General features: G+C 38.0%; 1 protein-coding gene and 1 pseudogene across 1 annotated transcript in view; both read left to right on the top strand.

Annotated features, from left to right (window-relative positions):
- The window catches only part of DYNC1I1 (dynein cytoplasmic 1 intermediate chain 1), a 276,198-nt gene that overhangs the window by 45,662 nt on the left and 203,269 nt on the right, over positions 1-27,267 (top strand). The window contains exon 5 of the mRNA XM_039878046.1: positions 24,948-25,063. Within this exon, the coding sequence (XP_039733980.1) occupies positions 24,948-25,063 (116 nt within the window). The remainder of the gene's footprint in view (positions 1-24,947; positions 25,064-27,267) is intronic.
- LOC120615001 (60S ribosomal protein L9-like) lies at positions 17,441-18,036 on the top strand (annotated as a pseudogene).

Raw genomic sequence — 27,267 nt, 5'->3', positions numbered from 1 at the left:
AAGAAGAATGGAAACCACAAACCTGGCTATTTTGGTAATAGCTGAGTAGGAAGAAATTAACCACTCATCAGAGAGTAAAGTACATGCAGCCCGGACATCATCTTTTACTTCTGAATTATGCTTTCAACAGATGACCAGGGATTGTTTTTGTTTTATTTTTGTTTTTTGAATTTCTACTTCACTCTATCTAATAAACTGAAACTGAGCAAATAGAATTGGACCGATGATAGTGATGAATTGGCAGACGGTTTAAAGTGCAAAGTTCTATTAGTTTCTTAGTAGGTCGCTGCTAATTCAAAGAATTTTGATGTTCTGTCTATTCTTAAAAGGAGTATTAAAAACAAATCGTACCCCAAATTGTATACTGTGACATGGTAGGCCTTTTTAGATGAGATGCTGGAGGCTGCATTGTCTGGCATATTTAGAGTCAAATAAGTGAATGATTATTTTCCATGATGCGGGAAACTTCTGTAACCTGGTATTTGGAAACAGAGTTGGGAAATGTGACGTTAATTGGTATGTCTAATCCAATTTTGGGCCCATAGAACCATGATGATGTTCCTTAGTCCGGAGCAGGAAAGGAATTATTGGGTCGTTCAGGATCTGCGCCAACAGCAGGATCCCTGTGACAGATCAGAGATCCTTCCTTAGACTCTCAGAGAGTTAACCCAAGAAATAACCTAAAACTGATCAATGCAGACAAATGCAACTCTTAAACATAAGCAAACAAATAAAACCGGGATAGTTTCCCATGAAGGAACACTGGACAAAATCAATTGACCTTTAGGAACGATTACATCAGTCACAAGGGGTTCGGTTGGCCATCAGAGGAATTCAGGAAAGTGGAGACTGGCAGCAGTGAGGGCGTATGTCTGGCCTGGCTGAATGATGTAGACGCAGTCGGGGATAGGGAAGGAGGAGCTGTAGGAGCTAAACATTCAGCTCTCCTTGTTCTGATTCCAAAGGTACTGCTACTCATCTGGCTTCCCAGGAAGCTGGCCATCAAGGAGAGAAGACTTTGTGAGGCTTGTATAATTGCTGTGCTGGCAGTTATTGTTCTCATGATGAATTGGTAAATTGGCATGTAAAATATGACAGTCTTTTTAGATGTAGTAAACTAAATCAGCCACCTAAGTCTAATAAACTAGGCACTGATGAAAGTGAGTTGGTTATGTTCAGATCATACCCCATCCTTCAAAAACCAAGTTGAATGGAATCCCTGGTCTTTTCAGAGGGAGAGTGTCTTCCTGCTCGGGCTTCTAAAGGTTAATAAAAGTACAGTCCAACACCAGGCTGACTGGCACGGGGTAAACACTAACTGAAAGGAAATCATAGCTATCATTATTATTAATTTTCTGATGGCATTTATTTTTTTTCAGCTAATCTTGATTGAAACTTTAAACTGTACCAGGCCCTACACAAGCGATAAGAACTACCTTTCCTTGTATATGTTATCCGTATATCATTAGGTATAAATATTTATGCCTCATTCCTTTACGAAAATGTAAGATTTTTAAGCGCAAGTCCCATGTCCCACAGCTCACCTGTGGTGCCACTTACATGATATATTTTACTTTCTGCCTTGTTCTGCTAAACTATTTATGCTTTATTTTTCCATAAGTGTGGTAGTTTCCTTGAGCAGTCTTTTAATCATGTAACATAGAATTTTTACACATTAGGCTCCTTAATTGATATTTATTGAATGAGTAAATGAAGATTGTTATGAAAAATATTCTCTCCCTGTATGCGTTGATTGGTCTGTTCCAGAAATGATTGAAAACTAGAACTAATATACTATAGTAAGCAGGGTGATTTCTATATGAAAATATTTTGTGATAGTATATTATATCCATATATATTTACTTAAAACTTCACTAATTCTTTCATTTTAAAAATAAATTACCTAGTAAGGTTTCAAACTGTCCAAGAAGCTGTAGGAAAACCATGATTTTATTTTCAGTGATACAGTAACTTTGATAAGATGGTTGGAAATAAGACCTATGTCAATAGGTTAAATAAAAGTATACCAGTTGGAGAAGAGAAAGCTGAAAGGCAGTTTAATAATCATCCAATGTTTTAAAAGATCAGACAGAAAGGACCTGTAAGGGACTCTAGGCCTATATCCTCATTTTACTGAGGACGGAAGACTTTCCTGATGACACAGTGTTTACCAGAGCTGGGAACACTAACCCCACTCTAGGCCTGAGCGGGGCCCTCTCCAAGGTGCTGCCATCTCTGGAGAAGTCTTTCCACCAGTTTTCACAGAAGGAATTCAGCAAAAGTTTAACCCACCTTCTTAGGCTACCTTTGGAAACACAAGCAACCTTTGCCCATTTATTGTATGGGCTTTAAGTTCATTTTTAAAGAAAAAGTGCCTTCTGTGCAAGTCTGACCACCCCACAGATGATAAAGGAAAAACGAAAACTAGCACATGAGGTAGCATCCTTGGCTTGACTCCTTACCCTGCTGGTCATTACTGACAATAACGATGATTTCTTTTACTGAATACTATATGTGTGATCAGGGGGGCGGGGCGCAGAAGTGTGGTAGGTCAGTTGCATAGACCACCTTTGTTGTTCTGGCTGAGTAAATGCGAACGTCAGACTGCTAATCCGCGGACCTCTTAAGGGAGTGATTCTGATGGAATCATCATTTTTACTTCTGAAGGGTTACAATGAGTTCAGGTGAGCTGTCAGATATTTAACGGAACAGCCGGACCTCCTGGGGTCTGCCACATTCTTCACCTGCCTGAGAGAAGAGGAAAAGGTCAATAAAGGTTGTTCCATGAGAAACCTCAAGGCAAATTGAGGGCAAAGTATTTGATTCCACCCCTTATGAGGGAATGTGTCTCACAGTCAGCCAGAGCCAGAGGCTGCTCTGCTGTCTACAACCAAAGAAATGCCTTAATGATAAAAGGTTTGATTCCCCAGAGATATGTGAATGGCAAACACGAATTGCCGTAACTTCTACCATCTGAAACGAGGGGAGGGGTCAGCGTCCAGAACCAGGAAGGGCTGCTTTTCTTGAGCAGAGAGTGAGCCCAGGGCAGTGGTACTCACCCCTGGCTGCATATTAGAATCACCTGGAAAGTTTTCCAAAACACAGATGCCTGTGTCCCACCCCATACTTTCTGATTTAGTTGGTCTGAAAGTGGTCTGGGCCTGAGGCCAGGCTTGAGTTAATCATGTGTTTAGATGCTGGTATATTTGAGGATCAGTGATACTTTGTATCTGCTGACAAATGAAAGCAATAGTCCAGCCTTGTCATTGCCTAAAGTTGGTTCCGGGGTCAGCTGTAAGGATTTTCTGGGATCATGTTAAAATACAAATTCTCAGGCTCTGATCCAGATCTACTGAGTCAGAATTTCTGGGGTTGGAGACCAGCATTCTGTATTTTAATAAGCCCTCCAGGTCATTCTGATCCATGTCAGAGTTTGTGAGCCACTTAAATTTAAGCCCAGACCTTGCTACTCAAAGTGTGGTCCACAGACTAGTGGCATCTGTATCCCCTGGAGCCCGTTAGAAGTGCCATAGACCTACTAAATCAGAATCTGCATTTTAATAATATTTCCAGGTATCTGGATGCACATTAAAGTTTGAGAAACTCTAAGAAACAGTGACCAGTTAGTATTCTCATTGGACTTTAGTGGTCACTTTTTCAGAGTATTCAGGTAAGGGAACAAGAGTACAGCCAGAGCTAATAAGAGAAGCTGTGACACCGCATTCTGTTACCTCTGCAGGAAGAGCTTATGTGGCGTCTGTCAGATAGGTAGGGCATTGACTCAAAGAAACCTTGGTAGTAGATATAGTGGATGTATTAGTAGTAGGGGCAGCTACTGTTTATCAATTAGTTACTTTGTGCTTTATAGGGATAATTGTATGTAATCCCTTTAGAAAACCAGAGGGAGACCATCCATCCATCTATCAATTGATTGAACTAATAGTGTATTATATAAGCATGTATGCCGGGCACAGTTGTATGCACATATCTCTGTAATCTAAGGATATAACTGCTGTTACCATTATGAGGCTTAAGTCCAGATCAAACAACAAACAGTAATAAATGAACTGATATATAATAAATATAAGTGCTGTGGAGGTAGTAAAACAATACTACCTCCACAGCACTTATATTTATTATATATCAGTTCAACAAGTAAAACAGGATAAGGGAAAAGGATAAGTGTGACAAAGAAGTGCTACTTGAGATAGGGCAGCATAAGGAGAAAACCTCTCTGAGCAGGTGACATTTGAGCCAGGGCATGGACTAAGCCAAGGCATGATAAGCCACACAGCTCCTCATGGGAAGAACATTAAGGAGGACACAGGACACATGGAGGATACAGTGAGGGAGGTGGACAGTGGTTAGAGATAAGTTATGAAGATAACTACAGGCCAGGTCATAAATTCTCTCATAACCTATGGTAAATCCTAATGCACAAGGAAATGGTACAGGGCTTCTCATACTTTAAGGTGTCCACGAATTGCCTGGAACCTTATTAAACTAGTGTGGTGTTAGTGAGTTTGGGGTGAGACCTGAATCTCTGCATTTGCAACAAGCTTCCAAGAGATGCTTATGCTCCTGGTCTGTGGGCCACACTTAGAGGAAGCAAAAGAATAGTGTGTTGAGAACTCATGCAACATGCCCAATGTCACAAAGCTGATAAGTTGCAGAGGCAAGATATGAATCTCAGATGCCTGACTTCAAAGTCCCTGCTGTCCATCAGTTGCCTGCTAGATAACCTCCTGCCTGATTCACCTTAACTGCCTACGTGCAAAAGTCTGCCCAAGAAGGGTCCTGTGTGCCCTCTGTTTACAGAAGATCTATTTATCCCTTCTTATTTTGAAGGAGAAATAATAAGAGAAATTGAAAGCCTGGGTAACTGTTGATACTTTGTGCTATTTTTTTGTTGCTCAAATAGTAAAAAGATGTAAGATATCCCTGGCATTCCCTGGCATCTTAGAGACAAATGGTATGGTTGGAGACCATCTTGGTGTAATATATAAATAAAAACACCAAAATACCCATGGTCCTTGAAAACGAATGCATGATTTTGCAGTAGATGACCAGAGGGAGCCAGTTATTCTTCAAGCCCTGCAGTCACGCTCCATTTGGCCAGACTCCCCAGATGCTCCTGCTCTGGTCCATTTGCACACTTACATTTGGTTCTCTTCACTGCACGGGAGATGCGTGGTGCTCCCAGGTGCGGATGGGCTCTGGGGTGTCGGAGATACGTGAAACAGGTTACGTGTTCAAATCAAGCTTCAGTGAAAAAAACAAAACAAAAAAGGATGGCGGAGGGTTTGGAATCTGAATATTTAGCTCTGGGCTTCCTTCCAGGAAAACAACCATAACTTCCAATATCAAAGAGATATCAAAGGAAAAGATGGCTCCTTGTTTCCTCTTGTGCTTGATATTCACAGGGTCTTCCTTGCACCAGGAGATGGAAGGGGTGCGGGCGAAGAAGTGGGAGATGTTCTGTGTATGTATCGTATATGCCATTGCCTTGATGATGACATGGTTTGGTTTGGTTTGTTTCCCTCCCCTTTTGTTAATTCTCTGTGTTCTTTTTCCTTTGTGCTGCACGATTAGGACCCTGCAGTGGGACACAGACCCCTCAGTGCTCCAGCTGCAGTCAGACTCAGAACTTGGGTATATGTCTGCTCTTTTGTTACTCCTTTTATTATTTCTTCGCTACAGTTGTGTTGGAATGCTGGAGCTGTCGTTGCTCTTGTTTTTTGCCCCTTTTGTTGAACTTCCAGTTCGATAAGTTTATTTCCTTGTGTTAGATTTCCTTATAAAGTTCAGCTTTGAAGAAAGTCTCTCTTTGTGGAAAACACCACAAAAAGATGGCTTTTGGTCTCCCCTTCTTAATTCCTATTATTGGAAAACAACCCTCCCCCCAAACAGAAATGCAAGCACATGCCCACACCTCTGCTTCAAGGTGGGGCACATAGTTCAGCGACAGGAGATACGTTTGACTTTATCCTAACCATCGTCCCCCTTTACTAACAAGTTGCCTTAGGTTAATTTCTGTTTAAAATCAGTATTAAAATGTTGTGTCTTGTTTGGTTCCTTTCCTTTTTCACTGTTTTGGGGACTCACAATAAGCATTTCATTTGAATTGAGTTTGAACATATAAATATTCCTGTTAAAGAAAAAGCAAATTTGTTGACTTCTTCAACATTAAGAAATCTAAAATATTTGATGATGGGTAATGTCTCCTATATCAAAATGATCAAAAAGATCATTTTTTGGCGGGGGGAGGGGGTATGGAAATGTGTTGTCACAGATTTAAAGATAGTTTCAGAACTGAAAATGTGGTATATATGTACAATGGAATATTATTCAGCCATAAAAAAAGATTGAATTTCTGCCATTTGTGATGACATGGATGGATGGACCTTGAGGGTGTTATGCTAAGTGAAATAAGTCAAGTAGAAAAAGATAAATACTATTTTGATCTCACTTATATGTGGAACCTAAAAAAAAATGAAAAAACAAAACTAAACCTGTGAATAAAGAGAACAGATTGCTGGTTGCTTGAGGTGGAGGGTTAGGGGTGGGCAAAATGGGTGAGGGTAATCAAAAGGTACAAATTTCCAGTTGTAAATAGAGCAGGTCATGGGGATGTATTGTGCAGCCATGACTGTAATTAATAATGCTGTATTGCATGTTTGAAAGTAGTTAGGAGAGTGGATCTTGAGAGTTCTCATCACAAGAAAAAATTTGTAACTGAATAGTGATGGATGTTAACTGGACTTATTGTAGTGATCGTTTTGCGATATATACAAATATTGAATCAGTACTTTGCATACCTGAAACTAATATAATGTTATGTCAATTATACCTCAATAAAAAACTTCATTCACAAAGAATAAAACACTAGGCATATCCTAGAAACTTGATTGATTTCTCCTTTAGGTTTGGAGTTAGCATGGTCACACATGAAATAGTGGGGTGCTTATACCAGCTTGTGCTAAAGCTCAGGAGAGCTGACTGTGTGCCTCTCTTCCTTACTTTGCATTCAGCGAAATCAGATTGAAATCTGCCATGGCAAGAGTGTTTACACTACAAAAACTGGCAAATGCTACAAACCAGGGCTTGCCTCCTTTCCCCTAAGCCAGTTATTAAACATTTACCAACATGTCATCGGATTCTGCAATATGTAAATAGCAAACATTATTACAGTATTTTATGAAACTATTATTTTCTTATTTCTAAGTATAACCCAATGAATCCCAAAAGAGACTTTCTTTATTTATTTATTCACTCATTCACTCACTCACTCACTCACTCTCTTACTCACTCACTCGCTCACCCACTTTGAATTCCCGAGATTCCTGGGCATGTATCTCTGGTTTTATATCAATGTCAGTGACCACTGTAGGTGTATGAAGAGGTCGAAAGGCTTTTTGCATGTTAGATTCAAAGCTATCTGCCTGTGTCCCTTTGTATATGCAAAAGTTCTTGGCAGACTCACAACAATGCTAAACCAAGGAAATATCCTAACGATTCAGTAACTGATACACTATTTTTTTAAACATTACTAAATTCTTGGCTATTTAGTTATATAGTTCATTGTATGTTATATTTCAATTTGTATTGTTTAAGTAACTAAGAAATATGGCTTAAATCAAGCAGAGAAACAATGAATATATAGTATGCTCTGGTTCAGGAGAGCTTCAGAGGGCAGTTCTTTACTATATCATTGCATTTAAAAAAATGAAGATGGAACTGGCAGAGACTCTACCTTATGCATGTAACAGATTTTTAGACAGATTGTGGCATTGCTATATTACACTTGCTGATGTGGAACAGTTAGGAATTTTCCCATTTTTATCTCTTTTCCAAGCAGAAACTCAGTTGGCTATGCAGATTAAAACTTGTGACTCATTCTAGGGAGGTGGCATATCTGTGGCTCCCACACTGCCTGCCACATTTTACTTCTGAGTGGACCCAGTGAGTCAGAGAGAGATGAGATGTGAGACTTTCTGTTCACTGAGTAGTTTATCTTAGAGAGTTTGAAAGGAACATTCAGAGAATATTTGAGAGAGGAGATTATTTTAGCCATGTTACAATTTCAAATATTGATTTAACGAAAAATTTTCTCTTTTTGGTAGTCCTTTTATACCTGACTTTATGAAATACACCTCAGGTAACAAGATTTTTCTAGAAACAAATTTATTTCCTCTTCTTAATGCTTGCCATGGCATTGGCCATAACTCATAGCCTGCTCTGTCACTCGATTTTTTTTTTTTAAAAACCAGCTTTATTGAAATATACAATTGACATAAAAAACTGCACATATTGAAAGCACTCAAATTGATAAGTTTTAACATGTACACACAACCATGAAATCATCACCACTATCAAGATAATGAACGTATTCATCATCCCGAAATATTTCCCATGCCCCTTTATAATCCTCACTCCTGCTTCTTCTCCCCATCTCCCCAAACAACTAATCTGTTTCGTGTCACTGTACTTTAGATTACATTTCCTAGAATGTCATAGAAATCTAATCATGCAGTAGGTACTCTTCTGACTGATTTCTTTCAGTCAGAATAATTATTTCGAGATTCATTGTGTATCAGTATCACTTTTTATAACTGAGTGGTATTCTCTTGTATGGATATACCACAGTTGGTTAATCTGTGCACTTTTTAATGTACATTTGGGTTGTTTCCAGTTTTTGCCCATTACAATTAAAACTAAAATGAACATTCATGTACAAATTGTATTATGGTCATATGCTTCCACTTCTTTTGGGTAAATACCAAGTAGAATGGCTGAATCATAGTGGATGTACATTTAACTTATGATTCTGTTAAACTGTTTTCAAAGTGGTTTTATGGTTATACATTTTCTGTAGCAGTGTATGAGAGCCTCAGTTCCTCCATGTTCTTGACGATGAGTAATTTAGACTTTTGAAACAAATTATTTTTTTAAACCATTATCAAATGAGTGTAGTGGTTTCTCATTGTGGTTCTAATTTGCATTTCCGTAGTGGCTAATGATGTTGAATTTCTCTATGTGTTATTTGCCATTTGAATATCTTCTCTGATGAAATATCTGCTTGAATCTTTGGCCTTTAGTGTTTTTGAATTGGGTTGTTTTGTTTTATCATCATTATTAGAGTTTTTGAGAGTTCTTTATGTATTTGGGATACAATCCTTTATCTGATATATAATTTGTAAATATTTTCTTTCAGCCCATGACTTGTCCTTTTCATTCTCTTAACAATGTCTTTTAGACACTTTTTACTTTTGACAAATTCCAGTTTACAAATTTGTTCTTAATGGATCATGCTTTTGTTAACATGATTTCAATTTTTAGTGCTTCTTTAAATATTTGGTAGGATACAATTAACCTGTGAAACCATTTGGATTTGGAATTTTATTGTGAGGAAGGTTTAAAAATACAAATCCAATAACTTTAAAAGCAGTGGAGCTATTGCAGTTATCTATATTTTTCTGAGTGAACTTTGGTAGTTTGTGTCTTTCAAGTAATATATCCATTTCATCTCCATTGACAAATTTATTGACCTAGAATTGTGTATATGATCTCTTATCATCTTTTAACTATCTGCAAAATCTTTAGATATACTCACCGTACTTATTTCTGATACTGGTAAATTTTGTTTTCTGTCTTTTTCTTGTTATAAGTATGGCTAGAGTTTTATCCATTTTATTGCTCGTCTCAAAAACCAGCATTTGGTTTTTTGATTATTATCTCTTTTATTTCATTGATTTCTACTCTGTCTTAATTAGTTCTTTTCTTCTGCTTACTTTGTGTTAATTTGCTTTTCTTTTTCTTGTTTCTTAAAGTACAAGTAGAGGTCATTGACTTGAGACTTTTCATCATTTCTAATATATGTATGTAGTGCTATAAAATTCCTTTTCAGTACTGGTTAGAGGCTTAGAACTTGAAAATTTTGATTTTTTTTTTGTCATTTTCATTGGGATCAAAATAGTTTCTAATTTTTCTTTTTATTTTAATTGATGATTTATTTGGAAGTGTGTTATTTAGTTTCCAAATATTTTGGGATTTTCTAGAGATCTTTTTGTTTTTGATTTCTAATTTAATTCTTTTGTGGTTAAAAACCATTCTTGTGTTCTTTGTATCCTTTTAAATTTGTTACTTATTTTACAGTCCATAGAACAATCTGTCTTAGTGAATATCTTATTTGCCCTTGAAAAAGATAGGTATTTTGCTGTTGTTGTTGGGTGTAATGTTCTAAAAATATTAATTAGGTCAAGGTGGTTGATTATATTGTTCAAATATTCTATATTCTTTACTGATTTTCCCGGTTTTAGCAACAATTGAGTGAAAGGTGTTAAAGTTTCCAACTATAATTTTGATTTTTCTATTTATTGTTGCAATTCTATCAGCTTTTGCTTTGTGTACGTTAAAATTTTATTAGGTGCTTAAATGTTTAGGATTCTTATGTCACATTCGATGAATTGATTTCTTCATCATTATGAAATGATCTGGTACAGTATTTTGCTCTGAACTCTCCATTTTCTGGCATGAACATGGACACTCCAGCTTTCTTTTGGCCGCTGTTAGCACAATATGTCTTTTTCCATCCTTTTACTTTTTAACCTACTTGTCTCTTTATACTTAAAATGCATTTCTTGTAGGCAGGATATAATGGATTCCTTTAACATTTTCAAAAAGAAAGATATAATAAAGACTTTTAAGTCATAAAAAGATCTTTACTATAAGAAACACTGAAGGATATCCACCAGGCTGAAATCTTTTTCTTTCAGTACTTTAAAAATGTTGCTTCACTGTCTTCTCACTTGCATTGCTTATGACCAGAAATCTGCTGTCATACTTGGTTTGTTCCTCTTTATTTAACACCTTTTTTCTCTGTGTGTGTGTGTTGGCTACTTTTGCAATGTTCTCTTTTTCACAAATTTTGAGCTGTTTGATTACGATGTGCCTTGGTGAAGTCTTCATGCTTCCTGTGCTTGGGGTTCATTGAGATTCTTGGATCATTGGCTTTATAGTTTACAACAAATTTGGAAAATTTTGACATTATTTTCCAAAAAAATTTTTTTGTCTCCCCTTCTTTGGGGACCAAAATCACATGTATATTAGGCAACTTGCTCCATTTATTTCTTTTTCTTTACTATCTGTGTTTTATTTTGGATAGTTTCTATTGATATGTTTTGTATTCACTAATCTTTTGCTTTGTAACTTCTAATAGTCCATGAAGCCTATCCAGTGAATTTTTAATTTCACACCTTTTAATTTTCATCTCCAGAAGTTTGTTTAGGGTCTTTTTTATATCTTCCATATTTCTACTTAATTTTTTGAACACATGATATACTGTTTTAATGACTTTTAATACCCTTTCTTGCTATCCCATCATATGTATTTGTTCTGGCTCAGTTTCAATTGATTGACTTATCTTTTCATTATAGTCATGTTTTCCTGCTACTTTGCCTGTCTGCTAATTTCTGATTGATGTCAGACATTGCGAATATTACTTTTTTAGGTGTTGAATATATTTGAATTCCATATCAATAAATCTCAAATATCAATAAATCTTCTTGATATTTGTTGTGAGATAGTTAATTCACTTAACTGTGATCTTTTCAAGTCTTGCTTTTAAGATTTATTAGTTGGGATTAGAGCAGTGCACAGTCTGGGGCTAATTAATTCCTACTACCGAGACAAGACCCTTTTGTGTACTCTACACAATGCCCCATAAATTCTGAGATTTCCTAGCCTGGCTGGTGGGAATAGGTGCTATTTCTGTTCTTGTGTGGGTGCCCAGAAGTGTTACCTCTAGTTCCTTGAAGTAATTCTTCTGTTGGACTCAGGTACTTTCCTTACATACATGCATTGATCAGTACTAAGCTGAATCCTCAAGAGCAACATTCTGAAGATCTCCTGAGTTTTCTTTTTGTGCCATTTACTTTTCTCTCTTATTTTGTCCTGTGAATTTTAGATGCCTTGGTCTCTTTGGACTCTCAGCTCTGTCTCCTCAACTTAGGGAACTTGCTAGATTTCACCTCACATTCCTCTTTGCACCATGGCCTCGAAATGCTCGTAATGCAGTAAGCTGGAGAAATTGTAGGGTTTATCTGTTATTTTTCCTCTTTCATGTATCACCATCCTTTATTGCCTGACCTCCAGTGTCTTGCAAACTATAGTTTCATTCAAACTGCTGTACATTTTTTTCTTTAGTTGTTTTAGGCAAAAGGTAAATTGGGTCTCTATTACTCTATCTGGACCAGAAGCACGAATTTGTGTCCCTTCATTCTGGTTTATATTTTGACCATGTGATCAGCAAAGCAGATGGCAACATAGAGGAATAAGTACATAGTATATAGTATTTTGGGAAAAAAAAAAAAAAAGAAGCTTCAAGAGAATTATAAATAAAATAATAAGTGCAGCTCAGCTTGTTGTGGTGGTTTTCTTTTGTTTTGTTTTAATTTTTTCTACTACTTATGAAAGTGCCCAAAACACTTTGCTTTCTTAGACTATTATAATAAATTAAGTGGATTGAAGATAGCAGGAGTAAAAAAAATGAAATAATAAGATAAATAGAGTAAGTTAAAAGATCACAAGGTAGAAAAAGTCTGTATAGGCTGGGAGGTGAATAAATGTCTTTGAAATTTAGGGTTGCAATGGGCACGTTTGAGGAATTACGATTTAAATGTCTTTTGTTGTCTTAAGCAAGAAACGTAAGTGGAAAAGCCACCATGAGGTTGTCGGTCGTTAAGGAGATGGGCTGAGTCAGTAAAAGGGAAGTGGGGCCAGGAGGGAGGCAAAGACTCTCAGTGACGAGCAGCTATCAGTGAGACATGAGAGTATTTTGTAGCCCCTAACTTCAAATCCCAAACCCAATAACATATAGGAATATTTAGTGACTTCTGATTTTATTGAAACCTCACAATTGTATTTCCTCTATGTCTTAGTATATTAAACTCTTTGTAGGGATTCTGCAATATTTGGAAGCAAAAGAGGATGAGGAACAACTGAGGCTGTGAGCAAGGATTTGGCTGCTTCTGTCCTGAAGGAGGAACTTAGAGATTCCTTCAGTCCTTGAGAGACATTGTTAGAAGGTAGTGACCTCTTTTTTTCTCTCAGTCAACAGAAAGAGATGGTATCACTCCTGAACCCACCAGGTACCATCCCAACTGCTGTGGTGAAATAGAGAGATCACTGTCAATAATAGAAGTTAAACCAACTCTATAAAGATACCAGAACAGCATATGGTCTTCAAGGTTGTGGTAGGTGTTTGAGAAATCTAGCTAGACAGTTCTAGAGGTTTTTTCATGTTTTAAAGTTATTTCCATTTGCTTAACATAACAGTAATAGCCTCATTAGCCTTTGATGAAGTCATCCTCTTTTGGCTTATTCTCCAAGTTTTGTCATGTATTCTTATGCATTATGTTTAAATCACTGGTTTGAATGAATTTATAAAGGTTTCCTATGTAACAGCGCCTAGTGTTTTGTTGACAATGATGTTGGTTGTGTTCTTGAGCAAACTGACAGTCTCTGACTGTTCAGTAACACCTAATCACCCTTTCTATAGAAATTAAAGTATGGAACAACATCTTGTAGTGCGTGTGTGTGTGTACACATGTGTGCAAATCAAAAGGTAATGGTAAAATGTATTATAAATAGAGAATAAATTCAGACCCACAAAAAACTTCAATAAATTAGTTTTAACAGATCCACTCAAAATTTTGTCATGAAAGTGAGAGAAAGCACTTTGCCTACCTCTTAAAATAGTCATATATTCAGTCTCCAAACATTTCTTGAGAAGCTGCTATCAGCCGGTCTTTGTTTTCTGCCCTCAAGAATCTTGAGAAAGCAATTATAGGATATCTCCTGTTCCACACCAGCAACTTGATTTTCAAAAAACAATATTCTTTTTTTAAATTCCATTTCATAAAAATGAATATGACCAGTTGGTAAGGACGTGTGCGAATACCTTGGTACTCAGTGTCTTGAAGAATTCCATAGTTTTATAGCTCTATGTTACAACTTCTGTAGGCAGTAGTTCATAAATATCAAGTCAAAAAAGTCCGTCATTATAAAGTTATTATATTATCATTGTTATTTCTATGTAATATTGGAGAAAACACACTTCTGTACCTTCTGTCCTTTTAATTCTGAACTTTTAATTTCCTTTGTAAAGGGAGCACTTAACGGCAGAACCTTTGCCAGTGTTGCCAAACTATTATAGCTAGGACTATTTTGACTCATCTCTCTTCCCGGAAAGTTGCAAGATTTGCTTGTGTTCTACAATTCCAAGCAAACCTTTTGGCTGTGCCTTGACTGATCCAGACTTGACATTTGCTTCTGTTCAGGAAAAATGCTTTAACTGCCAGACTAATATCTCTGCACAGTAAGAAGCAAATATCATGGAAATGAAATAAATACTTCTTTAAATGATTTTTTTTTAAATGTGAACATAGAAAATGGAAATTTATCCTTCTTGAGATAATCAGAAAAGATCAACCATCAAGCTGTGTCTTAGTCCTTGGAGGGAAATACCCATTCTGAACATAAAGAGTAAATTGAATGTGGCCGGGGGGCTGCCATGCCAGGCTCACTTCCTCTGTGTGCTGTCCCATTCCCAACTCTGGGACTCAGTCCCTGAGATGTTATACTTTGACAACTAATTACACTAGTGTATGGCGTTGGGGAAGCAAGTTAATCTTATACTATTTTTTTTAAAACCTCTTTCATATTACATGAGTTTCTATGCCCTTAGTTCTCTATATTCTCTTTTTCTATCGATGCAGCATTATCTCATATGACTCTCCGTGGGTGGCTCCCAGGGCCACATTTTCTCTTTTGTCTTCTCTTCTGAGCCTTGATCTTACATCTCATATAGTTAGAAACCCCTCGCCACAAACTCACCCACTGAGATACTCATTTCCACCCCAAAGTAGGTCTTTCTCTGGGTTCCCGTCTTCCAGTTATACCACTCACTCTTCTTCCCATAAGGCATGAAGCCTTGAAATAATCTCCAGTCTATTTCTTTTTTTTCACCCTCCATACGAAGTAAACTGCTAACGTCTACCCTTAATTCTTTTCTAGAGTCACCAAACTAGAGCATTTCCTTTCTATTCCCAGCGTCATCACTACTGAGGGCTTTCTCATCGAGTCTCTACGTTGGTTGCAAATTTCAATCACTTCTACGGCCGCCCACTTTGAATTAAGGTTTTGCCTGCTTTCTCTGTTTAGTAACTGAAGCCACCCACCCTTTTCTTGTAGATTCTTTCTCAATCCCCCCTTTTCTCCACAGTAAGGGCCTACACATAGCCTCTGGGCACTCATTTGTCAAAGAGCGAGAATTTTACTCCTCTTTGCATAGTTGCTATACTAATATATTTTAAATGTCTCTTTGAAGCTGTCAGTTTCTTGCTTGGTAACTTTAATAATTTCTCATTGTCGACAGCATAAAGTCTAATTTCTTTAGCCTGAGATTTAAAGCTCTCTAGCCATCTAGCTTCAATGTAGCTCTCTAAATTTATCACCCATCTTCAAAACTTCTATTCTGAAAAACTGGTTGCTTGAGCATAAAATGTGAACTCAGTCTTTAGATCTTTGCACATATGGGGCCACCCCCTCATTCTTCTCCACTAGACTGAGTCCCCTCTAGCCTTCAAGACTCAAATCCGACCTCTATTCTCAGCGAAACTCGCTTTGTTTCCCCAAACACATTATAATCTGCCAATCGTACTCTCTTGTCCCACTTATTATATGAATTCTCATGATGGCTCTTATTATTTGCTACCTATCTTTGCCTTTTGATGTATATGTTCAATATCCTCATTCTCCCTGTGTTATAAGGATCTGCCAAACTATCGTACTTCAAAAATTGTTTGTAGTTGGTGGTAATGATGTTGGCTGATGAAGTGCTTTTGCCAGTTGTCAAGGGCACAGTAGGTATGCACATATTTCTGGACAGGAAGAAAATAGCACTATTATCACTCTTGCTGTCTTAGGGGGCTCTTCTGTGGGAAACCTCAAAGAATTTACAAGCAGCACTAAGAGAAAGTCTCCGGTAGCACCATTAATATATCTTGGTATAAAATACTAACATGCAAATAGACAGGGATAAAACCCAACAGAATTGAGTCTGGGCCCAATGCAGATATTCTTTTATTCCTTGGCTTTGACCTACTTTGGCATCTGGCCAAATAACTCCTTGTCTCTGAGAACATCTGTTCCTGGTTTTATCTGCTTTACTCCCATGTCCCTTCCCTGCTCTGGAGATGGCTCCTTGTGACAATGACCCCTTTTGACCCCTTCTGAGTGCCACACACCGGCTTCTGACCTAAGCTCCCGAATCTGCCATCTTAGTTACCCACACTCGTCTCCTGCCACCAGGTCTAACCAACATACCCTCAACATTAGAATTTGCAGTCATTGAACACTGAGACTTATTTAAAAACCATATTGAGAGTCTTTTGTGATTCACAATTTCTGAAATTTGAAGGTTCTTAGATGCCTGAGTTATATTTTTATTCTGGCTTTTCTGTATCTTCACACAGGCTCTTGTACTGTGATTTTAAAAAAATCCTACTAATGTCAGGCTCAGCCTATCTTGCAGTTTTACCTCCCACTATTGATGATGGATCATTAAATGAATCATTCACCCTGATATAAGTGTATCTTTGAGGATTAGCTGACGGGATCTGTGAAATTCTCAAGGCAGCCATCTTGCTTAAAACTTTTGTTGTCTGAAGCTAGTTCTCTGATATTGTTGGGCTCCTTTATGCAGTATTTATGCAATTTTCTTCACATATCTTGAATATGAAATGCAGAAACATCGAGTTTGCTCTATATAATTAATTATGGTCTGAAATTAGAGCACCAGAATATAAGTTGCATTGTGTTTAACTGATTCAGGAGGAATTTGATGATGCTTATGCCAGTGGTCAAAGACATGCTCGGGATCTCTGAAAGCTTTCATGAGCACTGGGAAGCTTTTAGGTGATGAGGTCCTTTTCTAGAATCCATCCTTCCACAGTCAGATTCGGCTACTGGTTGGGGCCAGTGGGCACAGTGAGGATCACTATTCATGGCAGACACCTTCCTCAGCTCCCCTGCTCAATCTTGCCACTGAATATTAAGAAAAATTAAGCATAGGGCAATTGGATATCCACCTGTGTAAAAGAATGAAGTTGGATCCCTCTTTCACACCATATGCATAATTAATTAAAAAATAGATCAAAGACCTAAAAATCAGAGCTAAAACTATAAAACTCTTAGAATAAGGTATAGATATAAATATTTATGACCTTGGATTGGGGCAGTGGTTTCTTAGATATGACACAGCATATAAGCAGCTAATGAAACATAGATAAATTGACTTGATTAAAATTTAAAATTTTAGTGCTTCAAAAAACACCAACAAGAAAGTGAAAAGGCGCTCTTTGCCGCATCTACTCTGAAGATGAAGACCGTTCTCAGCAATCAGACTGCCGAACATTCCAGAAAATGTGGTTATCACCCTGAAGGGACACACAGTTTTTGTGCAGGGTCCTGGAGACACCCAGGGACATGGTCACGTCAGTGTAGAGGGACATGGTCACATCAATGTAGAACTCAGTCTTCTTGGAAAGAAAAGGAAGGAGGTTCTGGCTGACGTGTTGGGGAAATAGAAATGAACTGGCTACTGTTCACATTATCTGTAGTCATGTACAGAACATGATCAAGGGTATTACACTGGGCTTCCATTACAAGGTGAGGTCTGTATATGCTCACATCTCCCACAATGTTGTTATTCAGGAAAGTGGTTCTCTTGTTGAAACCCAAAATTTCTTGGGCAAAAAATACATCTACAGGGTTTGGATGAGGTCACGTGTTGCTTGTTCAGTATCTCAAGCCTAGAAAGATGAGTTGATTCTTGAAGGAAACAACATTGAACTTGTGTCAAATTCAGCTGCAGTGATTCAACAAGCTACAACAGTTAAAAACAAGAATATCAGAAAATTTTGGGATGGTATCTGTGTTTCTGAAAAAGGAACAGTTCAGCAGGCTGATGAATAAGTTTTCCAGCTACAAAAGCACCAAGACATCTGATGATTCCTCAGACTTATTTGTGATATTTTAAAGATGCAATAAAAATTGTATATTGAAAAAAAAGTGAAAAAGCAACCCACAGAATGAGAGAAAATATCTACAAATTATATACCTGATAAGTATCTAGTTTTCAGGATACATAAAAATCTCTTACAGCTCAACGATAAAAAGACCAAATAACCCAATTTGAATAGGCATTTCTCCAGAGAAATACAAATGGCCAATAAACATGTGAAAAAAATGCTTGACATCATTAGGCATCACGGAATGCAATTTAAAATCACAAAGGTACCACTTCCACTCAGTAGGACAGCTATAATAAAAAAGACAGGTGATAAGGATATATAAGGATGTTGAGAAATTGGAATCCTTGTGCACTGCCAGTGAGAATGTAGAATAGAACAACTGTGGAAACCAGTTTGGAAGTTCCTCAAAAAATTAAGCATGGAATTACCATATAATCCAACAGTTCCACTTCTAGGTATATATAAATTCCAAGAAAATTGAAACCAGACGCCCACACAAAAACTTGTACACAAATGTTCACAGCAGCATTATTCATAATAGACAAAAGTGGAAACAACTCAAATGTCCACCAGCTGTTGAATAGATTAAAGGTAATGTGGTGTATTCACACAATGGAATGTTATTCATCATTAAAAAGGAATGAAATTCTGGTATATGCGATAACATGGATGAACCTTAAAACATTAAACTAAGTGAAAGAAGTGAGACACAAAAAGCCACGTATTGTATTATTCCACATATCTGAATGTAGACAGAAAGTAGGTTAGTGGTTGCCAGGGGCTCTTTAGGAGGTAACAAAATGTAGGTGTAATTAGGTAGTGGTGAGTTTACACAACTTTGCAACTATACTAAAACACACTAAATCTTATACTTTAAAGGGGGTTTTGCCATCCGTAACCAACCCCCCACCACCCATGTCCTTGTCATGTCAAAATTATTTTTCCATTTAAATTTGTTACCTTTATTCTTAAAGGCAGCTAGATCATAGTTTCTTTGAAATCCAATGGGTTTTCTTTAGCACTCCACATGCAGGCACGAAACAATGGCTCTCCATATGTTTAGGTCACAGGTACGATGACTTCAGAAGCTGAAGGTCTCTTATTCATGGCTTTGAAAGGAATGGAGGTCTTTTTAAAAAATAGAGACAAACCAAAGGTATCCAGCTTTGAATTTCCTTCATCTTTGAAATAGGAAAAGAGCCAGTTAGTGTATATTTATTAGAATTCCAATGGCAATGTACGTTTCTCATGCTGTTAATGATAGGACAAAATCCTTTTATTTGGGAGTAAGTTTGCATAACTGAACTCTCTTTAGCTTTGGTAGACATCATAATGACACTTAAGTTACACTTTGGACTTTATCTTCCTTGGATAATGAAACTTTGTAAGTACCTACCTAGCAAAGCCGTGCTAACCTTTTTGTAGGTGGATACAGACATCGCAAGTGAGCCAGAAACAGAAAGGGGATTAAGGACAGTGGTTCCTGCAAGGTAGCATTCTTGTGATTCATAACGTCTAACCAAGAACAAATGGACACACCTGGGTAGATTGGACTGTGCTAGTGGTGGACTGGAAATATTTACACCCTGAGCACTGGCAAGTAACCTTCTCAAAGTTCAAGTACCTACAGTTTTTATTCTTTATCAAAACCTGACTTTTTTCCTCCCAAGAAACATTACAGCTATGGTGCAATGTGGCTTTCCTCAGCCAGCTTGCTCAGCCAAGTTGATAGGACCAGGTGGAGAGGAAGCTTCCGGGACTTTGAGTGAGGAATCTAGCTCTAGCCCTGGGGGGATGTGAGCCTCCTGTCACTTTAGCAACATGCCAAGTCAGCTTGTGAAGGGTTGTGGTTCCATCACCTAGAGTCTCTGGCATCCTCAGGCTGAGTTTTTAGTTTTAAATCTAGGACAGACTCTTGTGCCAGTGCCTTAATATTTTGTACACTGCAAACTCCTTTATTTGACAGTCATCCTCTCACCCTGTCACTCATCTTTGTTCATCTTTGCACCTGGCCTATCTCATAGTGCTTTGTCAACTTGATCCCAGAGACACCTTCCCTCCTCAGTGAGACTAAGGCCTCATGCTCTAGGATTCGGCTGCAGGATAGGGAGGTCCAAGCAAATCTAGTTAAATAATGAAGTCTCTGTCTCTACAGTGTAGTGTTTCTAAATAAGTGGTACTCAGCCTTTAGTGTGCTTCAGAATCTCGGGGTGGGGAAAGGGGGCTAATTAAAACAGATTGCTGGACTCTACTCCCAGAGTTTCTGGTTCAGGAGGTTTGGGTGTGGCCTGTGAATTTGTATTCTCACCTGTTCCCAGGTGGTGCTGCTGTCAGGGGCCACACTTTGAGAACCTCTTTTCTAGGACTTATCTCATTTGGGGGTTCTCTATGTTTGTTAAATGCAGTCACAATGAATCCAAATATATGAGGCCTTCTTGTACTTAAGTGATTTTGATTTTCGTACAGTTATTTAGAACATGTTGTACATTTAATTCGGCATATTTAAAATTTTATTAAAGCTTCTTATTTTAGAGCAAATTATCAAGGTGAAAATACACAGTATGATTTAAAAATAATAATGCCACGTCGACCATGGCATGGATAATTGAAGTCTCAATTTACATTTCCGTATCATGCCTTCTGCCTTTTCCTCCTTCTCTTCTTCCTTCCCTTCCTACATCAAACATTTATTTACTGCCTGCTCTGTACCTGACACTGAACTCAGGCACAGTGTACAGAGAAAACACAGAGAGGGATAAATAAGTTTGCATTCGAGTCAGACATGAAAAGAGTGACATGTAGCAGAGGCTGCGGCGGAGGTTTATGTGTGTACAATAGTGAGGAGATGAGCTTGGCATGAAGCATAGTGGGACAGCGGGAAGTGTATCCTAGCCAGACTCAGAACTGAAGATCCAACATGGAATTTATAGCCTAATTAGAAGAAAAAGAATTATAGTAGCATTAATGGTACATTTTTTTTTTCCTCCTTTGCTAGTTTAATTTGCATCCTTGAATAAAAGAATTATGAACTGGTAAGACCTTGAACAAAAATCAAAAACACACTCAGTGTTATACTTTTAAAGAAAATAACTACTATATACTTCATCTCTTAGACGTAGTTATAAAATAATTTTGTCAGCTGATTAAATTGTAGGAGTATTTTAGGGAAGTCGAAGAAGGTTTCTATCATGGGGTTGTGTAAATGGATGGATTCTGGATCAGCTGAGACATGCAGATCCGAGGATTCTTTCAGGAGAGACTCAGAAGTGAGGACTGAGTTGGAGAACAGGTCTAAGAGGAAGGTCTTTGCCGTCGAATGTCGCCACCTTCTGGCCAGCCTTTCTAAACTAGCTAGAGCTGGGACAGTTAACTGTAGTGCTTACCTTGAAATACGGTCCTTCCATCAAGTCTTAATGACCCAGGTGTGGCTATTTCTCAGGAACCCTGTCTCGTGCTTATAAAATGAGCACATGGGCTTGGACTTCTACTATCTTAGGTTGTAAGCCTGTGCTTCAATGAGAGAATGAACGTGAGGCATTAGAAAAAGGCAGAGCAAGGTCGACCTAGCGCAGTTTTTAAGAATATAGCCCTGGACTATAGATAGAGCCAAGGCCTAGGTCTGTCACCTTTGTGATTTGGAGCAAATTACTTAACATCACTGAGCCTAAGTTTTCTCATCTATAAAATCGGAATACTATGCAAAATTTTAATAACAATAAAATAATACATGAAAAGCGTTGACACAGTTACTAAAACAATGACAAAATAGCCACAAAGAATAAAATCATTTGTTATAAATGCAACTTAATCAATCTAGATATTGCATGGAAAGATGTGGTAATCTATCAGTACCCCATAATTAGTATCAAAGCAGTTGCTTTAAAATTACAAGTCATTTGAGACAGAATCACCCTCAAGCCAGAACAACCACAAGTTTATTAATGTATCAGCTGATTGGCATGTTGAGAGAATCACATGATCATAACTAAACTTTTATTTATTTTTGTTGGCTTGAGTTGAGTTGGGACCTGAACTCACAAACATAGATAGCATCAATGAGGAACTGGTTGAAACTTTTCAGTAATTATTGAGAAAAGAAAATATTTTGTTTAGTGGAATAAGATCACTTCTTCAAACTAAGTTTTGAAAACTGAAAAGTTTCATGGTGATAATTCTTTTAGTTAAAGAAAAGGCGAATGGATTCTCAAGCAGCCAACACAACCATATGCCCATACATAGAAGTTAGGAGTGTGATTCTTATGTTTTATTGGCAGATTTATCTTCAAATCTAAAAGAATCTGTAGATTGGAACATTTATAAATCTGCCTTGTCTGATTTTTTTTTTTTAAATATAAGCATTATTATGATCAGTCAAAAGGATAAATTAAAGGTAAAATGCTTGAACCAGGAGTAGCTTGCTATGTGCCAGGCACTAAATTGAGTGCTTTATAAGTATTAGCTTCATTTAATCTTCACAATTACTATGATATGTCCCCATCTTACAGATAAGAAACGTGAGGCTTAGAGGGGTTTGTCATTGTCCAAAGCTTTCACATACTATTTGGCTGGTTGGTGACAAAACAGGGATTTGAACCTAGTCTTTCTATGAGTACATGACTTAACCATTATGCTATACTGCCTCCCTAGTTGGTTTCAGTTTGCCATAGTGGATTATCAAATTACAGATGAGCTTCCTGTTGTCCACTGCCTGCTGCTGGTCACACGTGAAGATAGGCCTACAGCTTATGTCCCATTAGCAAGATGTGCTGGAATCTCTGCCTGCACAAATAGGTACCTCTTAGTGGGAGTATGGAGATCTTTGGATCTCCCTCAGGTGCCCATTAAAGTCTAAGGTCCAGGGTGATCTCTCCATGCCAGGGGTCACCCCTCCATGCCAGTAAGAGAATAGACACCCAAGGTCTGCTTGAGGCAGACCTTGGGTGTCTCTTCCTTCAGATGCTTCAAGAAAGTCCGATTTCATGAAGAAAAACATTCTTTTCTGACACAAAAAGGCTTTAAAATAGTACCTGAATTTCTTTGATACTTTGAGCCTTTTACCTAGTTTGGTAATCTTGTTTCTAGTACATTTTGTATGTTTTCCCATAATGCTGTGTGAGCAGCCTGTGTGGAAGGGCTGGGGGCCCGGCTTCACCTTCTTTTACACTCTGTGGTTCAGACTCCTGGCGAATGTGGCCCAAGCTTGCGTGGAGCCTGGAGGCATAGTCACACTTATTGGGGCTGCAGAGACAGCCCCTAGGCTTGTTCTCTAAACCAGCCTTGGTTTGTTTGTGTCTGCTTTGTTCATATCTTAGATCTCATCTCAGTTGTTTTTAATAATTCAGAAAAGAAAAAAAAATTTATTCTCTTAGAATACTTGGGAAATTGTGCATAGAAATTCCTAGCTGTGCTATGCATTTACTTTCATTTTATTATTACTACTATTAAAAATAATGAGTCTGTGCCATCTCCTAGTAATAATTAAAAACAATAATATGAATAGGGTATGCTTCTACTGATCCTAGAGAGCTAGGGAATGTAGGCTTTTGGCTAAATGATTAGTTTACCTTTCTATTTCTTTCTCAGAGACACACACATACTCTAGACCTGTAAATTTTTAAGAAATAAAATATGTTCAATATTAATACTAAATTTACATATTAAAATAATGTTCCAGAAACTATTATAAGATATATATGTATGTAAATTATGTACATGTATATACACAATATCTATGTGGTATATGCATTATATTTTGTGGTACATATATGTTACCCATAACAATCTTAATTGTAAGTACTGATAATATCTCCATTTTATGGATGAGGGAACTGAGGCACAGAGAGGTTAGGTAGCTTGTTCAAGATTACACACGGTTGGTAGGTGCTGCAGTTAGAGTTTATGTGCTTAATCACCAGACTATGCTGCCTCCATGATGTTTTCTGGGTGGCCCAGGAGGGCACTTCAGATTGTTGTGGTAACTCACAAATCACCATTGAGGACCTTAGGATGGAGTTTGGGTTGGTAGAAAAAGCACTGGACCAGGAGTCAGGCCGACAGTATTTTAGCCCCGTTCTCACTCTCCTCGTTTATCAAATGGAGATGATAACATCTGCCCATATGCCTCGTAGAGGTGTTTGAAAGATAGATGATATGATAGAAGTGAAAGGCATCTGAAAACATTTGACGTGCTGCATAAATATCCAGAAAGGATTTTTTTACATGGTTACCGTTAATTCCAAGCCAAAACTTTATCACTCTTAGCCCAGTGACCTCTTCACTCACCTAGGCTATGTCAGTATGTCTTTAAACAAATTCACGTGCTGATCTATGCTAGTTCCTTTCTAGAGGAATGAGGCATGTTATACCACCCCACCCACCGCCTTAGAATATGATCCCCTCATTGCTATTGTAGAGAACATGCAACTTCACTAAGGAATCATCTCTCTTTCCTCACATTCGAGAAGCATACTTCTCTTTTGTCCCTTTCACCTACGAGTCTAGAATCCTATATTATAAATGAAAATTCCCTTTATGAATTTAACTCAAGCAAAATCAGAGATGCTCAGAATGGAAGGAGTCTTTTCCGAGCTGGACTAAGATCTTGTTTTACAGATAGAAAAACTGAGGGTCAGCATGAGGGACCCATCTGACATCATGCAGCAAATTAGGGCCAAAGTGGACTAGCAGTCCTGACTTCCAGCCTAGGGCCAGTTCTACTTCCTGTCCATGACCTTTGTACTGGAAGCTAAGGGTATTTGGGGTTCGTTTGTTTCAGTCCTTTGTTTTAATACTGATAGCTCTTCTACAAGGAATACCTTCCCTCTCTAAGCATTTGTCCTTTGTTACTTACAGACGAAGACTGCATAAGCTGGGCGTATCGAAGGTTACCCAAGTGGACTTCCTGCCCAGGGAAGTGGTGTCCTACTCCAAGGAGACCCAGACTCCTCTGGCTACGCATCAGTCTGAAGGTGAACTGTGTCTTTTGTTTACTTCCCGTGTGATCTCTGGAGAAATTGCCAGAGTCACATCCTTCTTATTGATTTCGTGTCCTACAATAACAGATCTTCACAGGATGCAAACAGTGACACGCCAAAGGCTTAAGGGCTCCTTTGGCTCTGACTTTGATAACTGTGGCGAGGGAACCCAGTGGTACTCCTCCAAAGAACCCAGGGAATTTATAGCGGATGACTTAGTGAGGTCACACTTTGTCAAACTGTGTAAGGAGGGAGATGATCACCAAAAGGTGATGTGACAGAAACTTTTCTGGATTTTATCAGTAAGAAGAGTGTGTATGTTAAGATTCATCATTTGCAGGAGTCAGCAAACTACAGCCTATCACCTATTTCTCACCCGTTTTGGAATACAGCTTCATCCAGTTTTTCATTTCTACATGGCTGCTTTCTGGCTATGAAGGTAGGGTTGAGTAGTTGTGAGAGAGAATTTATGGCTTCCATAGCCCAAAATCTTTACTACATAACCTGATGCTTGACGGAAAAACTTTGCTGACCCATGATTTGCTTTGCCAATTTAGAAGACAACACATTAGAGTTTCTTACAACAAATTAAAAAGATTTCAATTGAAGCTCAGCCTAGGTGAATGAGAGTTGAACTTCATACATACCGGAAAACATCAAGTGGGAAATCCACATGCAAATCTTAGTGGATCAAAAACAATACACTGATAAGAGAAGTTGAAGTTGATAAATCAAAATGCTTCCTGGAAGTCAAAAATTAGACCAAAGCAGAAGAGGGATATGTGTATACTTAAAATAGGATAAGCGAAGGTCTCATTGTTTGAGAATAGCATTATTGTTAAAGCTAAGCCCATTCTCTTTTTACTTTATGTTATTTTATTGTTTAGTGTGATGAAGAGGATGTCAGAATTCTGGTCTCATTGTTGTTATGTAGTAAATACTGCACAAAAGCCATAAGAATGAAAAATGTTTCACATTTCCTACTTGGTTTACAGAAAATATATAAATCAGTACAATTTGGTTTGTGCAAACTGTAGAGCTTTACAATTTTGGTTCTACACACATAAGCAACATGAAATCTGATTCCTTAGGTAGAGCGCTGCCTGCCAGCTTCCCGAAAACCTTTCCTCCCTAATGCTGGCCATCCTGGATGGTTCTTTGGTAGCAAGGCCTTTATTTTTCAAGTCCGATATTGAAATGAATTTTAGACACAAACAAGTAGCACCCTCTGGTGGTGAAATTTTAAACCACCCACTGCAACAAACGTGAGACCAGTACATTAATGTGGCAGAAAATGCAAAGTTAAAAAAGCCTTCGGTAGTTCACCTAGTCTATCCTTGGACCTCCAGGCAGATCAGGAAGATCGTTAAAAAACAGCCTCACCACCCAACCCAAACATTTGTCTGAGTTAATTTGCTGCCAGAGGTATTTGCAGAGCTGTAGCCCGAGGTATGTTTATTTAGCCTAAAATTTGACTCATAACATAAAGTTATACAACTGAAATAGGAGAAGGAGTGAATTATTTTTTTGAAAATTTGTAGACTGCAGATATTGGCAATCATACAGAAATATTTACAGGGGAAGATAAATTAAGGATGAACAGGCATCAACTCTAAACTTTTAAACTGGAATACATCAAAAGGAAAAGCCTGTATATGCCATTTTATTACTGCGAAGAGAGCTTGGGAGCTCTCATTATGCTGTGGTCCAAGCAGCGGGAAAGAAGGAATTTATTTCTTAGCTATTGGCAGAAGTACTTTCTGTTTTGTTAACAAGACTCACAGAGCTTTTTGTGGTGATTGTATTTCAGTAGTTCAGATTCCACAATGCAGACTTGAACTCAAAACTAGCTATTGTTGCTCTAGACATTAAAGCAATCCCCAGTGGGTTTAGAAGGAAGAACTTTGGATATGGGTTCAGCAAATCGTTCTTTCACCACAGACTATTCCTTGACTATCGGCTGCCTGGAGTTCCCCAGCTACCTGGCTGATGAGGGTGCTCAGTGCTCACCTTTCACCTGCTATGTGAAGGGAGGTGGCAGAGGGAGAGGCAGGGGCAGCAGCAGACAGCAGACAGCAAGGATCTACCGCATGACACGTTTCGGTTGGCTTCCACTTTGGGGTCTTCAGCATGGCAATGTTTTCATGACAACCGCAGCCATTCAGAGGCAGGACACAATGAACTACTGAATTTTATGA

This window comes from Pteropus medius, unplaced genomic scaffold, assembly GCF_902729225.1.
Source record: "Pteropus medius unplaced genomic scaffold, Ma_sr-lr_union100, whole genome shotgun sequence".
Classification (NCBI taxonomy): Eukaryota; Metazoa; Chordata; class Mammalia; order Chiroptera; family Pteropodidae; genus Pteropus; species Pteropus medius.
Note: the sequence above shows the minus strand (reverse complement) of the source record. Positions and strands in the feature narration are given on the sequence as shown.